Source organism: Peromyscus californicus, unplaced genomic scaffold (genome assembly GCF_007827085.1).
Source record: "Peromyscus californicus insignis strain IS unplaced genomic scaffold, ASM782708v3 Scaffold_6__1_contigs__length_162567912, whole genome shotgun sequence".
Taxonomy (NCBI): Eukaryota; Metazoa; Chordata; class Mammalia; order Rodentia; family Cricetidae; genus Peromyscus; species Peromyscus californicus.
In genome coordinates this window covers 36,148,264-36,165,851 of record NW_026294584.1, presented here as the reverse complement: position 1 = coordinate 36,165,851, position 17,588 = coordinate 36,148,264, and the positions used below count along the sequence as shown (strand labels likewise).

Genomic DNA, 17,588 nt, shown 5'->3' with positions numbered 1-17,588 from the left:
ACCTGGTTCTTGAAGAACACAGAGTTCTAGAAAGTGCTGAAGTGCCACACACAGGCAAAGGGGCTCCCTAAAAGATCTCCTTGATCAAAGTGCCATATGTGTTCTGGATTAAAAACAGTTGCAAAAAAAAGGTTGGGTATGGTACCCTTGGCTTGCAGGTGTAGCTCTTGTTCCTGCCTGCTGCAAGCTCATCTCTGTCATAGCTTTCTAAGGTTGACATTCACAAAGTTCCAAGAGTCTTTAGTTTCTAAATTCTAGACTTCATTCGCAGAGAAATGCACAACAAACGAGAACCAAAAGCAAAACAAAACAAAAACCTGTTACTTAGACCAAATGCGGTTGTGCTCACCAAAAGTCACATGTAACCATTCAAGGTTGTAAAAGTGTGTCACTCATGTTTAGTTGGCATAAAGGGCAGTGGTTAATTATTCATTGTATTTTATGGAAAAATGTGTACTACACAGAGAAAGAAACAAAAGATCACTAAGCAAAGTGCTGAGTATCTTGAGGACAAAAGAAAAAAGAAAAAGATAGCAGGAAAGAAATGGAGGAGAAATACAAGAAAATTCCTTGGTTATGAGAAATCTCTCTGTAATCAAGAAAGTTGATGTAGAAGGTACAACTACATCTGAGTTCCCCTTGGCCTTTCTTGTTCTAGGGCATATCCTGAGATGCATGCAGTTTTCCTGGATGGGGAGGGCATATTCTGAGTTGCATGATCTATGGCTAAAAATGTGGAAAGGAAAGAAAACTCAGGGAAGTGGGCTTAGGGGAGTGTCGAGGAAAATGCCATCATGAGATGACAGTGCAAGTACATATACTTTATGCTCCTCCTCTCCAGGGATTGAGAGCAATTTTCTCAGCAGTTCAATTTGTAATGCGTGATCTTCTAAGAAGTAAATGATCTTTATTTTGCTTTCTGACTATAATTAAATCTAGTGCTATCTATGTGTGACCTTAACAACACTATTTAAAACTTCCGACTTTCCAAAAAGTAGGTTTGCTAATGTATAATTCATAATGACATTTTTAGGAAATGGTAGAAAATATCTTGCAGTTCATTGCCTTATGCTACATAGTTCAGATACATTATGCTACAAAGATACTCCCAACATGCTTTATTTTTTGGAAAGCACACTATATTGTATCACTTTAAATTTGTACATTAAATTTTTTACAGTGCTAGCTAACATTTGAAGTACATTCATATGTACTTCAATGAAGTACATTCTATAACAAAGTATTTAAATGCACACCATGCTAATTTTGCATAGCTATACTTCTTCACTGTGATTGCTTGTTTCCCCATGCATATGACACATGACAACAACAGCAGTCACTGAGTCTGTAGCTCACTCATCTAAGGCACTGGAGTACCTTGCAAAATTTAGCTCCTTTTGCATCTCGCAGCAGCCCTCTGAGGGGACCACTTTAATTCTTCTCATTTTATAGGTGAAGACATGGTGACTTATAACATCAACAACTTCAGTTTTTACTGTAACAAAGCACTGGTGTTGGGTTTGGAAGTAAATGCTTCCTGGTCTTTGAAGCCCAAGTTCTTTTTCCTGCATGCTTCGAAAGCTCCTGCTCTCCAGTGGGAGAGACTTGCTAGGGTGCTAACAGCACAGCATGGAAGTGTCTGTGCTTGGAAGGCAGGGCATAAATATGAACTTTACCTACTTTATGCTTTTCCATGTTTAAACTGTTATCCATAGTGCTTATTTAAAAGACAACTTCTACTAAATCCTTCCCGATCAGATGGTTCTATCAAATTCACCGATTCTTAGAATCTACAATGTCTACTTTATGATGCCCAAATGAAGTGCCTTTCTGAGAAATGGTAACCTTCCATCAAAGCAGAAAAGCAGAGCACCCACGTTCCAGTGAAATGAATACTGAGAGGCTACTGTGAGTGTGAAACTGAACAGGGTCTGGGCTTTAATCTCAGAGTGCACTTGGAAAGAAGGAGTCACATGTTTTGTGCATGATTTGCTACATATGTTGAAAATAGATATTTTCTGTGATATACTTATTAAGAGCAAGATTCTGACAATTTTTATCACACATTTTACTTCTGTTCTAGTCAAAATGAAGATGTTAGATATTTATAAAGGTAGAAAGTATAAATATACCTTGAATTCCAAGGCTGAGGAAAAGGTTTAATAAAATTTCACTAAGTAGTGGAATACTATATAACAGTTAAATGCTTTATTAAAGATTCCTTTAATATCACTATGTAAAACATCTCCCATTATGAGATATAACAATGTTTTTCATTGGAGTGAAAAGCCCGAAAGGATATTCAATAGAGTTCTCCATGGTCATCTTTGAGTGATGATTTTTAGTGTCTTCTGTGAGCTTACTCTTATTTTCTTCTTCTTTTTGTTGTTGTTGTTTTGTTTTTTCAAAACAAGGTTTCTCTGTGTATCTCTGGCTGTCCTGGAACTCACTCTGTAGATCAGGCTGGCCTTGAACTCAAAGATCCACCTGCCTCTGCCTCCCTGAGTGCTGGGATTAAAGGCATGTGGCACCACTGCCAGGCTCATATTTTCTACTTTAACAGTAGAACTAATGTAATACCTTATTTTCAGACTAAATTTGATAAAAATTAAAACCTGAATTCTATCCTCAATTATTGTCAAATGTAGTTCCAAAAAGAAGGGAGATAATGCATTATTATCAAAATAACCATCACAAGGATATGCATAACAAATGAAATAATAAATGCTTCCTGAAAAACAAACCATCATTATAGAAAAAGAATGGTTTCTGCTCATAAACAAATGTTCAAATTCCAAACACAAGTCTCCCTTCTCAACTACAAACAGAGAGCAAGCAGCTCAGTTTTTATAATAAGTTCAGCAAATGCAAAATATTATACAGTGGGAATCTGTAAGATCACTGTATAATTATCATTATATGCTAAATATACATCATTGTCAAATATAATAATAGTTTTACCTGAATAGTGACAGAGTTCAAATAAGGAAAGTCAGTCGGTTCTTTTTCTCAGTCACTGAGGAAATGACTTCTTAATTTTATTGTGACACAGATATTGTTTTTAAAATTAGAATCTTTCCTTGAAGCTGTCTTTAATTGAGCATCTGAACTGTATGCCATGCATTCTTTTGAAGACTTTGAGCATTTAAAAAATTTCAAAGAACATTAAATAAAGAAGAACTTGGCTTTGACCTGTCTGGGAATCTAAAGCTACCCATTCCTTCGGTGCCTGGTGCCAATATCACATGTTCTTTGTAGCCCCAAAGGCTAAGAAACAAGAGAACTTAATATATTCTTTAACTCATTTTTGTGTTCCTCACTTATCAATAGACGAGTCAGCTGTGCCTACTGGACAGGGACTGTCCTTTATTCCATGCTACAGATCACAGTGAGATGCTTAAGGTGGAAATCTACCAAGAAAGTGAGGCAGATGAATGGATAGCTCTGAAGCAAGGCAATGAAAAATAGCGTCACTACAGGCAAAGGACCAGGACAGTTCAGCAGAAAGCGATGCTTTCAGGGATGGGAAAAAAGGCATGTTGAGTAAGACAGACAGATTATTAGTTGTTGATAATGCCTCATATTAAATATAAACAATATCTGACTGAATATTAACTGCCTAGATGAAACGAATACAACAGACAGAACTGGAATCTAATAGACAGATTTCATTGCAACTTCAAAATCACATTACTTTATTATAAACTGAAGCTTTAAAATTAAATTCTATGCAACCAAAGAGAAAAAAATGACAAAAAAAAGGTGTTCTTTCACTCCTATGGCTTCTTGATAAATAAAGGCCCTATACGTGGGTAACACTCCAAAGGATGGGTATGGGAGTGAGTATGGTACTGGGTATGGCAGTAGGTGTAACACTCTAAAGGGTGGGGATGGGTGTGGGTGTGGGAGTGGGTAACACTGCAAAGGGTGGGGATGGGAGTGGGTAGGATGATCTCCAGGACCTGGGTCAAGGTAATTCCTCCACTGAGAAGAACTGGAGAACTACAGTAGTATGAAGGGAGCAGCCAAGACTCTGCCAGGGAGACAGGAAAAGGGAAAGGTCAAATGACCAGAGGGCTGGAGCCTGGATCCCAAAGACACAAACCTATAGTAAGTTAGTATTGGCCTCGAAAGGGTACCAATGGAAAGCAGTAACTCTCTCTAAGCAATTGTCTAAACTGCAAGATGTCTGTGTGAAATGCTACCTTGGCTGTTCATGAGGAATCTTGGTGTACCTATGAACAAATACACTGCCCAAAGAGCCCATGGACGTATGTTTTTGATGGTAGAATTCATTTATTTAAAAATTTGCATCTGTAGCTCCCTCTAATTTAAATAAATAAATCTATTTCCAATAGACCCCTTTCCTAACGAGTTCTGCTATTTTAATTATTTTGGAACAAAGTTACAAATATGCGATAATTATTACTCTGACGGCCATAACAAGGCCGCCACAGAGCTGTGGGATAGTGTGACAATGTACACACACAGAGGAGAGGAGTAAGATTGATGCCCATACGTGCCCTGTGAGACCTGCCTGCCTTCCTTGACAGTCTCTTCACGTACTTACTGTAACTAAGAACACCAAAGAGTGTATAGAGATTGTAGCGCTTTTGTTCGACCTTAGAATAAACAAAACCCCCAAAGGCAATTTTAAAGGCTTTTTAAAGTTTCATGTTTTTAATTTAATTTTCTTAATTTTAAAGAATTAAAAAAATATGTTCCTTTCAAGGTATTATGCAGAGTAGAAAGAGCTTTGAACGGCTTTAAAGCCAGAGACACCTGAGTCCAAATACTGACACCACCCCTTTCTAGCTGTGTAAATTTGGACAAATCATTCAGTGTCAGCTTCCCAAACTGTAAACCATGAAAATGTTGGCCACCATCATGAACTGGCTGATGTGAGCTTAAGGATAATTCTCTTTGGTTCAAGGTAAGGTAGTGTTACACAACAGTTGGTAGCGATTATTGCTTATTGTCATTACTACTAAGTTAAGCCTTTAACTTACTGATGAAAACTATATTGTCCTACGCTAATTCAGAGCTACACGTGGGTTATGCATTGAACAGTGCAGAGTGTATCTGTCAAGCACCATCATGCTTTTATTATATGGAAGTTTATTCTTTTGGATGTGCAGTGAATATTCAGTGAATTGAAGCTTTGGTTTAGCTCAGAAATATATAGAGATAATAGATGTCGTTACTGCCATCATGGGCTTAGAGGGCAATGTGACAGTCATGCACATAGGCAATTGCTATAGTCTGGACATTACTAGGACACATAGATTTGGATACACTGTATGGAGTCCAGATGAACATTGTTTACCTTGAACTCCATGGATGTGATGCTACCTGAGAGTAGTTCTATGCATGGGCCAGATTCAGACAGTGTGGGATAAGGGTCCCATAAGAGATGATCTTTGGGTAGAAGAATATCTTGCTTGAGTTTCAGAGAACAAGGTGTAGGCAAGTGTGAAGACACGGGGGTGGGGGGGTTGGGGGGGTAGGGGGGAGAACTCATCGAGTTTAGAGAGAAGAAACCTTGCCGAAGATGGATTAGTATTAGAGTAAGTGAGCATGAAACATGTCTTACATTACATGACAGACTCTGATCTTATTCATAAAGAATTGAGGATCCATCCAGAGTTTTAATAAAATGTGATTTAAAGTACAATGGAAAAAGCAATCATATTTTTAATTTGTTGTTTAATCTACTGTATTTTGGAAAAGGAGATGGTTCAGATTCATTTTTATTTTTCTGGTCAATAACATATTATTCACTATAAAAACTATAAAAGTAGTTGGTATGGCTGGCAGAAATATTACTGAATTTTATCACTTTGGGCAATTTTAATTTGAATGCTAATGTCACACTAGATACAGTTATTCAACATTGTTGTCATAGATTTTTTTTTGGTTGGATAGCAAACACTTCTAAATATTACATTAAAACAATAAAATTATGAATATTGATTATCAATTTAAAAAATAAATTGATATGAAATTAATATTATTCACGACAGAACATTAAGTGCAGGGCTGAGATCAAAGAGAATCTAGTTTGGAAAATCCTAATTTCCCCAAATGAGGGCTACTCCAACTATTTCTTCATGGATTACTACACTCTTGTATAAACAGAAAGGAACAAGTCAGAGATGCCTCTGGTTGTGTTCTCTGGACATTTGTAATGGCTTTCTGCTCTGTCAGCCACAAAAGGCACAGAACATACGCAGAGAACCCAGACACCCACCTTTCCCCTCCTACTGATTGATTATGACAAAGACAAACTTAGTTTCCTCTAAAGGAAGAAACTGAGGACACTTTTGTTTATTAACAGTAATTCAGTATAATGTTTTCAATACCTATTAGGTGCTTGATTTTTTTTTTCTTGGAGCTAGCAACACAAGTGTGTGTACCATAATCTTATGTTGAGGTTCAGTTCTTGTTACTGTCTCCAGCTCAAGCCCCTGATGATGCCTACCAGACATGACACCCCAAGATCTGATCACTTCAGCTTCTTATTCCTCTCTCTCTTATAGCTTTTAGACCTGCAGATGCTGTAAAGTGAAATTGGAACATGTACGTGATTTTTGCTACTTATTGTTGTAATTTGGAAAACTGGCTTCCATTTACCAGATCTTATTTTTTCTCACCTGTAAAAAATTCATAGAGGAAGAATGGATTTTTCAAATTCTCATTTGTAGATGTGGGAACCACAATTTAGGGAAGCTAAATTGCTCGCCTAAAGCTACAAAAGTTAATTTAAAGCTTTCAAAAACTGTAAGTCTTGTGTGTTTTCCACCACACCAAATTAACCATCAACGCCAAGTCTGTGAGGAGCACAGAAAAAGGATATTTCGGTACATACCTGCCTCATGAATCTCTTCTTTTCCAGTGTATGAGGAAAACACCTGCCTGGAAAACTTGTACTGTTGTTCTCGGAAATTGTTTTGTAAGTAATCCATCAACATGACATAGCCAGACTGTTGCATTGTGAGAACTTCACAAAATACAGCCAGCTGGAAAGAAGACCGAATCATTTAACATGTCTGCTTCAAAAGCCTCAGCAAATGCTTTAAAGTGATACTCTGCAGCAAGGCTACAACATAATGCTTTTACAATAGCTTCAAATTACTTCATTATGTGAACCTCCGGGATTACCTGGCTTTCGGAAATGCTAACTGTATCCTTAAAAACAATCCATTCAACAGTGTCTGTGCAAGGAGGAAATGTCAGTGAGCCGTTGTAAATGTAATACTTGTCAGTGGAGTTTGGCAGAAGGTTCTGCAGGATGAACGGATCTAAGGCAGCTTGCTTCCCTATGGAGGAATAATACACATCTCAGCTGGACTCACAACACTGGAGCTTACTTATCAAATCTGCTATGAAACAAAGGCTCATTCTTACTTCTATACCTAGTGAGAAGAGAAGTTTTAAGAATAGGTGATATACATATATACGTACATATAATATATTGAGCATACCACAAGTTGCCTTAAAAATATCATTATAGGTCATTTGATGTCTTGTCTTGCAACACAATGCTGGAAAAAAAGAATATTTCATGTAAAAAGATAAAGAAATCTATGATCATCTCAATAGATTTCATCTACATATTTTGAAAAAAAAAATTATTCTAGTTCTTGGAATACAAAAAACGAAGGCCTAACCTGTTGAAGATAATTCTCAAAAGCCTATAGGGAGCATTGGTTTAAGGGTGACATATTGAAAGCTTCCCCTAGAAGTCAAGAACAAGACAAGGGTGCCTCAAGTCATCACTTTTGTTTGATATTAAACATGAAGGAAAAGAACAAAGCTGTGCTGAGTGAGCTGGCACCCGGCTTGAGGCCAGCACCCGAGAGGCTGAGGAGGAGGATCAGGAGCTGGAGGCCTGCCTGGGTTACTTAGGGAGACGCTCTTTAAAAAAAGAAAGAAGGAGCAGAGAGAAAAACTATTAGGATTTATAGGAATTGATATCATCACAATTTGCAAACAGCACATGGCTGTGCATCGGTGGCTCAGGGAACATTACAGATGAGAAGGCAGAAAGATTTTACGAGCCAGAATACCAGGAAGTCAGGTGTGAAACAGTCTTTCGTAGAAATGGCTGCACAAACAACGCTTTACCAATGATAATGTCCGTGGATATGTTAACGTGAAAGGGGGAAAATTTCATAGGGTCCCATCCCTAGAACCACAGGCAACCAATGATTGATGGGGGAGAAAACTAACCTCTCCCCGGGTTTAGCCCCCTTATTAATTGTCCAATGAAGAATAGTCAGCCCTGAAAGCCCAAAAACAAACAATACAAACATACTCAGCAGGTTGGATTTATATGCATCTGTGCATACACAAACATATGTACATACATATATAAATAAATATGTGCATATATGCAACAGTAATATTCAAGGAAAAAGAGGTTATCAAGTTGAGAGTTGGGGGGATATGGGTTGGGGAAGAAAAGGGGGAAAGGAAAGTGATGTAATTTTATTTTGATTAAAAACTCTTCTTTTTAAAGGGAGCTTTCTAAACAGTGTTCAAACTGGCTACCACTCCCACAGCAATTGCAAAAAAGAACTGTGGAGCACTCACTCTGAAAAATATTTTTTTAAAGAAATCAGGAGACTCGGGAAACTTTTGGAAAAGTAATTAGGTGATTGATTATTGTGGGAGAAAAATGGAGAATAAGAAAGCCAAAATGTGTCCTAGCCAGCATTCTTTGGATTTTGGATTCTTTGTAATTTCAAAATCAATACCGACTGATGCTCCTTTCTTTCTTTGATGCACTGCCCTCACGTACTAGGACATTTCCATGTTTAAGAAAGTCAGGTATGTACAGAAGCACAGCAAAATACTATTAACTACAGATAAGGAAAATTCAATTGTAGTAAAGAAAGATCTCAAGTTTTCTGGAAAGGATAAATAATAGAAATATTACTATTATGGATTAAGCATGCATTGTATTCTGAATAAACACTTGTCTTTTAAGAAATTCTTTAAAAGGTAAAAAAGGAGAAGAAGAATTAAAGGCACAAACAAAATTATACTGATAAGAATTTGTAAGGCAGGGAATTAAGCAAGCTTATGCACAGATGAAGAGCACTTATTATGTTTATAGACAATATAGAACCGATTGAATGTGTTTGAAGTGTTTTATTTCTTTTTTGATTTAAATTCAGTATTACTTTTTACCATATACTGCATTTGCATGCTTCAAAATAGAACTGAGTTAAACATGTATATTGAGAAGTATTTTAAAAGACTACTCAGTTTAATAAATGATCTAGCAAAGTCACTGTGCACAATACCAACACAAGAAAAAATTCAAATGTATTGTATTTCTACATCAGTTTCAAACAACAAAAAATTAATTTTTCTGTAACATGAGTTCTTCCCTCTATTCCTTTTCTTTAGATTTTTCATACAATATATTTTGATCATATTCTTTACCGCCTGTCCTCCAACTCCTCCCAGACTCTTCCTCCCTCCCACCTACACATTCAACTTCATGACCTTTCTCTCTCTTTAAAAGCAATTGAACCCCAAACCAAACAAAAACAACAAAAAGTACAAAATAAACAAACAAACAACACTGAGGTCTGTTTTGTGTTGGCCAACTACTCCTGAGCATGGGGTCTGCCCTGGAGTGTGGTAGATACACCCAGCGTCACTCCACAGAAAAAGACTGATTTTCCCTTTCCCAGAAGCAATCGACTGCAAAAGCAACAGGGTTAAAATAGCAGCAAATATGAAATACAAGTAGATCTGCTGATGCTGTGTGAAATATCTACATAGTAATACATTCATGCTCTATGAAATAAAACCTTTTGAAAAACGTTTTCGTGTCCTGGGTTTGAAAATTCAATATTGAGGTAGGGTCTGATTTTCCTCAAACTGACTTACAGGTTCAATAAACTCTTAATCAAAAATCTCAAAAGTATATATATGTGTGTGTGTGTCTGTGTGATTGTGTGTCTTTGCTGTTGTTGTTTATTTATTTAAGACAGTGTCTCACTACGTAGCTCTGACCATCCTGAAACTCACTATATAGACCAGTACTGGGACTAAAGGTATGCTCCACAACCTCTGTTGTTTACCTGTTAACTGGAATGCTGACTGTAAAGTTTAAATGAAATAGAGTCTATAAATCAAATAATCTTGAACACTAAGAAGCTGGAGAAATGTCATTGTCAGGTAGGAAGGCCTGCTGATCAGATATGGTTGTGGAAACCATGAAGAACACATTTTGCAGATACAAATAAAAGGATAAAGAAGCATAGAGACCCACACATATATGATTCCTTGATTTATAGCTGAAATAGTAGTAGGTAGTGTAGAATTAATGAATTTTTCAATAAGAAGTAGTGTATTAATGATCCTTGAGGAAACAAGTGAATTTCAACTACCTATTGCTTCATTCATTCATTCATTCATTCATTTGTTCGTTTGTTTATTGGGTGCTAAGGACTGAACACAGTACTTCCTGCATGCCTAGTTTGCACTCAGTCACTAAGTTATGCCCTCACCTTTAACTCTCTGCTTTAGATTACAATTACTAACCAATTATGGATGCATTATAGACTTAAAAGTGTCTTCACTTTTAGAAGAAAACATGGGAAATTATCTTCACATAGGCAGTTTGAAATTTCTACTCTCAATTACTAGTGAAAGGAGAAATGATACAAAACTTAAGGATGCCATGATCAAGAATATTAAAAAGAGATACCCTGCCTCAAAAAAAAAAAATAAAAGGTACTGTTTAGGGATGAGGATGTAGTTCCTTGTTAGAGTACTTGCCTAGAACACATGAGGCCCTAGATTTTATCGCAAGCACCAAATAAAGCCAGTTGGGTACTGCATGCTTGTGATTAATCCTAGCACTAAGGAGGCAGAGTCAAGAGGTTCAGAAGGCCGAAGTCACCCAATATGGCACAAAGGGTCTGAAGTCGGCCTGGGCTTCATGAGGCCCTGTTTCAAAAATGCTTAAAAAATTCATTATTAAAATAGTAAAAGAGCAACTCAAGGAATGGAAATTGTTATTTTTAATATGCTATACATATTCACATTTAAATTTATATACAGGCCGTTCTTATATTTATTTGTGTATGCGTATTCTTGTACATGAACTTGCATACAGATTAGAAGATTCCTATACAGTGATGTGTACACTTTAGTTTGCATTTTTCCACCAGTGCTTGTCAGCAGTACCACCTTGGCCATCCAGCTCTTTCTGGACTGCCCTTACTTATACAGGCAGCGATTTGCTGGCCAGCTAGATCTGCCTCTTGCATTTCCTCATCTTTCTCAATCCTTAGTCCAGTGCATGTCTTCTGCCTTGTCCAGGAGCTTTAGGTATATTTCACAGTAGTTCTTGAAGCAATTTAGTTTGTGTAAGATAGCACCTTTTTAGAAGAGCCTAAGGAGTTTTAAAATAGCAGATTTCCCATCATTGGAAATAAAACTTTTTCTTTTTTTTTTTGGAGCTGAGGACCGAACCCGGGACCTTGCACTTGCTAGGCAAGCGCTCTACCGCTGAGCTAAATCCCCAACCCAAGAAATAAAACTTCTAGGAGTAGAACCTGGCCACAGTATTTTTAAATCCATCCCCAGATGATGCAGACACGTAGTCAAGGTTAAAACCCAATTATAAGGAAGTGTTGTCAAGATTTTCACCTTTCTGATAACATTTTTCATAGGTATTATAAATAAAATTTTAATAAAATTAGAACTAATTGACTACAGATTGAGGTAAAGGCTAAATCTTAGAAATAGAACACTATTTGACATTTCTCCTGGATCAAATAAAATCTTATTTTAATTCATTAAGAGTTCACATTTTGTTTGGCTTCATGGACTATTGATGGCTAGATATGTCCAATATCGAGGTGAAGTTATTAGAGTTCAGTGCCAAACTAGGAGTGGGAAAAGCCCACGAGACCTCAACCCCCAACCAAAGCACTATGGGTAACTAAGGAAAGCTGTGAGCATGAGAGGTGGAGACAAACATACCAATTGGTTGTCCAGTGCCAAATACTCAGCCCCGAAAACATACATATACACAGCATTATATGTATTGAGTAGGTTATATGGCTATATTTAGGATAATATATATGTTTATGCATATACATATATGCATGCAATAACAATTAGTAGGAAAAGAGGCCATTTATTTGACAGAGACTGGGTAGGGGTATTTGGAAGGTTCGGAGGGAGGAAAAGAGAGGAAGAAATGTAATTAAATTATACTCTCAAAAATGAAAAAAAAAGATTATCAGAGTTCAGATTCCAACTCAAGTTCTCAGGATATGATGGGAGTATTTCCTGTTAATCTGTGGATTTTTCCCAGTTTTAGATTCCTGTTTTAAACACTTGAATTTTTTTGTGATTAAATAATCTTCTCTTGAACCATAAATGGAATAAAATTGTTTTTATTTTCTACTAAAGATAAAATTTCTTTTACATGTGTCTTATGAAAATATACTAATTAAATAAAGAGGTGGAAATTGATGGCCTGCTACCCAGGAGAAGATGAACTGATTCCAGAAGATCTAGAGGCAGAGCAGAGAGGACAAAGGTTCAAGACCTCTGTGGATATATGGATCACAGAATTTCCTGGAACATGGAGAAAATTAAAGGTAAAGAAGGTTAAGAAGAAAGACAAGTTTTATTTTTTTTCTCCTTAATATAGAATCCAGTCTGCCTTTTCTGAACCTTAGCAGGCATATTTTCTTGCTGAGGGGCTAAAAGTTCATGCTGTTTGTTACAGATGGTATTCGCATGTTTGTCCTAAAATTCTGTCCTAGATATCACATAGACTTTTCAATTATGGATCCGCTTTTCAATTATGCCACCATATATTGAGAAAACTGGACTATGGTGATATTTCGTGACTTGGAAAATAATCATGAATTTCATCTGAATAACTGCATAAGAGAGAACCATACCAGCAGCACTCCACGGTGCTCAGGCATTCATCTCAATAACCATCCTCTCAAACACAGAGGATTAACCAAGCAACTTGCTAGATCTTTCCATGGCTAGGTTGACAATGAGAGGAGAAATGATGAGGCAGAGAGATAGGTAACTGAGGACCACAATACAGCCAAACAGTAGGGGATTGCTGCTGGGGACTTAAAACCAACTATTACTTATAACAAGGACATTTAAGGGGCCACCTCTAAACTGCTTGTGAGGAGTTTTCAGTATGCAGAGGCTTGGGTCTAGTCTGCAATTGAGAAAGCAGCATAAGTAGTTCTGATGAGAACCACTGATTATATTACCTGTAAGTTTCCCTTCTTTGCTGCTGGAAATACTCACTAATACTTCTCTCTTCTGTCTGCTCTGCTTGAAGGGTATTAATATTTTATCTTTGTATCACTGCAAAGTCACCACCTCTCTCCTCAGTCTGCAGATACAACAATGCCTGACATAAAATAGTTCTGGTGAGAGGAAGATAAGAAAGAATGGGTTCTCACAGTGAAACGAAGTTTGTCTTTTAGAGAGAAATGTAGGAGATGAGCAACTAGCCATGTTATAGGAAACAGATTTGATATTCTGAATGATGTTTGTGGTATTGCATTGTTTACAACTCTCCTTTCATGGAGAGCATGAATCAGGATTTGGAAGTCATTCAGCATTCCAAGATCCTCTTTGTCTAAGAGTAAGAACTATTTCAGTCTTTAAGATTCCCTATAATAATAGCTTAGCAGACCAAACTGAGAAGTCCTTAGTTTACTGGACTCTAAGGGATGGTCTAGACTCCAAAAGAAAATGGAGAAGTTTCTATGACTTTACAAGTTAGAGTTCATAGTCTGGTTCTCTTGTCCCATAGCTGATGGAAAACAGAAACAGTCCAGGTTCACATTTTCTACACCTTTAAGGATGTGTTGAAATCCAACCTGGTTCCCTTCCTTCAGTTGGATAGAGTCTATTTTCTGACTTACAGAAAGAAAATCAAGTGTGGCTTTTAGTATTCAGTGTTGAATTTTGCTTGTAGGTGCACTGAGGGGGCAGTCAGCTGGATCTTGCTTTTGGTTACAGGCGAAGGGGTGAAACAGGCTTCTCCTCTGCAGGAGTCCACACATTCCTGACTTCTGAAAAGTTCAGTCAATTCTGATCCTCAAATGTAAGTGGCAAGGATGAATCAATACTAGGTTGTGTCTCTGCTTTCAAAAAAAGGGGACTATGTGAGCCTTGTTTCTGGCTTTTCAGGGAGGAATAATTTTTATTTTATGATAACCAGGGGAGCATTAATATTGTTTGTGTGGGCACAGGTTTTGGGCCTGTCACCAATGTTTTCAAAGCATTTGCTGTGACAGATGACAAGATCCACAAGGTATCTATCAGACAGAACAATAAAAAGCACATTCTATCCTGTTCTACGTAAACATGTAACTTCTTGCAAATATCTTACTTCTTTAAAATATTCATCCACCAAGAAAACCATCAGGGAATAGATGTCCACTTGAATAAACTTTTTGATCTTTGTAAAATTACTTAGCTTAATTACTAATTAATTTGTAAAATTAATCAACAGAATTAATTAATTACAAAATAATTGCTTAATTAACTAGTTTCATATAGTCTTTAAGGGAAGTACAATACAGAAGCAGTATAGGTGAAGGTTTTAAAAGCGTAGTACAATCAGATTATTTTTAGGAAGGAATTTAGACAATGTCAGATTCCTTTTTACATTGATGGCATATAATTAAAACTTTTAATTAGCCAATTAGTAATTTATTTATTTGAGACAGGGCCTCTCAGTGTAGCCCTAGCTGGCTGCCCTGGAACTTGCTTTAGAGAACAAGACGGCCTCAAACTCAGAGAGATCTACCTGCCTTTGACTCCTAAGTGCTTGAATTAAAAGCAGGTGCAACCATATCCAAGCTCTCATAGTTTTTATGACACAAAAATCTTTGATCAATGGTTCTTTATTTAGTGAGAACTATATAAAGCAGTCAAGCATGGAAAGAAAGATACCCTCGTCTTTAAAGACACCATCCTTCCCATCTTTCACAAGTGATTTTTGTCACACTGTAAATGCTGGTAGGTATTCATATCTTAAGCTCAACAGCTTACCAAAACGACTAACACTCTCAATCCCATCAATAATGGCTTTGAAATCCAAATTTTCTTCAATTCCAACCTATTAAAGAAGAACGGCATCATAAAAACAGGATCCAACAATTAACTGTTCAACAATAAATTCCAATTTAAGTATAAAGAATAGTATGTTCCAAACACAGACACACACCTTTTTTTTAATAGCAAGGTAAAAACAAAACATAAAAATCAGGTAACTTTACATTTCCTGCTATGAAAAGTAAAATGAAAAATGTTTTAATTTAGTTACTGCAACTGAGTTGGAATAATCTTCATGGACAGATGAGCAAATCTGTGCACTAAACTGTCTACTTCAGCAGAAAGAAACCTATTCAGTTAATGAATGAGTACTCTTTTAGCCCTACCAGCCAGGGCTAGCCTTTCCTGGAAATGACTACCATGATCGCTATGGCAGTGATGCCTTTGACTTGCATTTATATTAAAATTTACTCCTGACAGTTCTATGATTTAAAAGATTAGTTGTAAACCTATGTAGAATAATTACCTCAAATAAAACAGATAAAGCCCTTAGTCTCCCCTTTCCTTTCACTGCTTCCTCAAAACTTGAAAATCGATCGGCATCGAAGCAATAGACCTGCATCTGTAAACATAACAATGACAGTTTGTTAGAAGCACTACACAAAAGCCAACAGAGACATAACAGAGAAGATGACCAAGTCAGTAAATTCTATGGAAAAATTCTACAGACTATACAGTTCTAGATTCTCTGTGTTTCCCAAATAATTTCTCAATTACACTTACATTAAGTAAGTTTGCTATCATTCACATCCTTGAACATAGAAGGAAATACAGAATCTTCCCTAGGACGGTATGTACTACCAAGGGAATAGCAACAGACATTACAACAATAATTCACTAAGTAATCAGTAAACGCAAAGGCTCTTAACTATTTTGCTTGAATTCTACAAACCTGGAGCTCGCTGTTTCTTGAGTGAACATTCCTTTCTTGATGGCCCATTGTTACAATGTTGGGTATTAGCATGGTGTAATTACTGCTCTTACACTGAAATTCTAAAGTATCTAAAATATCTAAAAATGACAAATGCTTTAAACTTCCTATTGTAACTTCTGCTGTGAAGTGTCTATGCCCTTGTGAGTGTCTACTCCACTCTAGATGCTCAGCCATGACAGACTGCATTAAAGCTTTTAATGTATTCTTTGCTCATGGGCTTAAATCCAGGTAACTTAGTTATATAAATGTTGGGAGCATAGAATGAAGGTCTTGTGCCCACAGATCTCCAGAGAAACCAGGAATGTTAAGCATGCAGAATTGTCTCTCTAATGGGAAAGATGAAAAACCTGTTCTTCTATCCAGAAAGCTGAGAATTAGATATGATTAACAGTCTGGTGATTAGTGTTATCTGTTGGGCCAAACCATATGAAGCTCCCACACCTAGGACTGAAGGGGGCTAGTAATCTAAATGACCCTCATAGCCAGAGGCTCCCCCAAGCTCCCACAAACAGGACCAGAGCTGGCTAATAGCCCAAATAACCTCTAAGCAATCTGTATGACCAAGAACAAGTCAAACCCTTAGGCCCTAGAGCTACCACAGGTAGCCTATTCCTAGAACCCATCTTCTTGGAAGAAATTACATATACTCTGAGTTGAGTTTCAATGTAATTATGTTTCTTTGTGCAACAGGGACTCTATTACATGAGGAAACATTTTTTAAAAATTGTCCTGGACTTAAATATGTTGGGAATACAACACCTGATATTAAACTTCCCAAAGTCTGATCCAGGTTGATAAAATAAATCTGCACTCTGTTCTCATTTTTATCTCTTTGGGTGGTTCCTTCCCTGTGTGATACCTGCAGGAATCTCCTCATATAGAGGTAGAACTCAGGCAAGAGTAGAAAACCTCTGAGAACATTCAAGGATTGTGAGTGGAGAAGCACAATGTCCAGCAGGATGGTAGTGGCTATGATGTGCCACCAATGCCTTTTCAGAAAGGGTATCTCAGCTGGCATCTGAAGGTCAAATAGGTTTGAGCAAGTTGAAATCAGAAGGGATGAGGAGGGGTTTCTACTTGTTTGACAGAAGTGCCTCCAGGAAAGTGTCCACAAAACATAAGCATGGGAAATTGAAAGTCATTTTCTGTGATACCAGTGGATCATTGTAAGGGAAGGAGCTGGAGAAACAGGCAATGGTCACACCAAGAAGCCATGGGAAGTCACTAATGCCCTTTAGGAAACAGTCATAGGGATGGCTAGAGAGAGGAGTGGGGATGGACTGGATGAGGCTAAGATTAAAGAAAGACTAATATATTGTCATTTAATATGCTAGGAAGAAATAGTGATGGCTTGAATTTGCTTCCTAAAGCCCATATAATTTGTAAAACGAATTCAGAAGACTTGGTTATGGGATGTGGGAGACAAAAAAGAAAGAGAGAAAGAGAGGAAGGGAGGAAGGGAGGAAGAGAGGAAGGGATGGAAGGAGAGAGGAAGGAAGGGAGGGAGGCA

The 17,588-nt window shown here is 37.2% G+C and overlaps 1 protein-coding gene across 5 annotated transcripts in view; it reads right to left on the bottom strand.

Moving 5' to 3' along the window:
* Window positions 1–17,588, bottom strand: part of Ptprz1 (protein tyrosine phosphatase receptor type Z1) — a 187,331-nt gene that overhangs the window by 76,073 nt on the left and 93,670 nt on the right. For 4 of the 5 annotated variants that reach the window (XM_052720825.1, XM_052720826.1, XM_052720828.1 and 1 more), the window contains exons 5-8: window positions 15,611–15,706; window positions 15,082–15,148; window positions 7,162–7,319; window positions 6,869–7,019 (exon numbers count right to left, since the gene is read on the bottom strand). In XM_052720825.1, the coding sequence (XP_052576785.1) occupies window positions 6,869–7,019; window positions 7,162–7,319; window positions 15,082–15,148; window positions 15,611–15,706 (472 nt within the window). The remainder of the gene's footprint in view (window positions 1–6,868; window positions 7,020–7,161; window positions 7,320–15,081; window positions 15,149–15,610; window positions 15,707–17,588) is intronic. The other variant, XM_052720827.1, reaches the window with a different exon arrangement.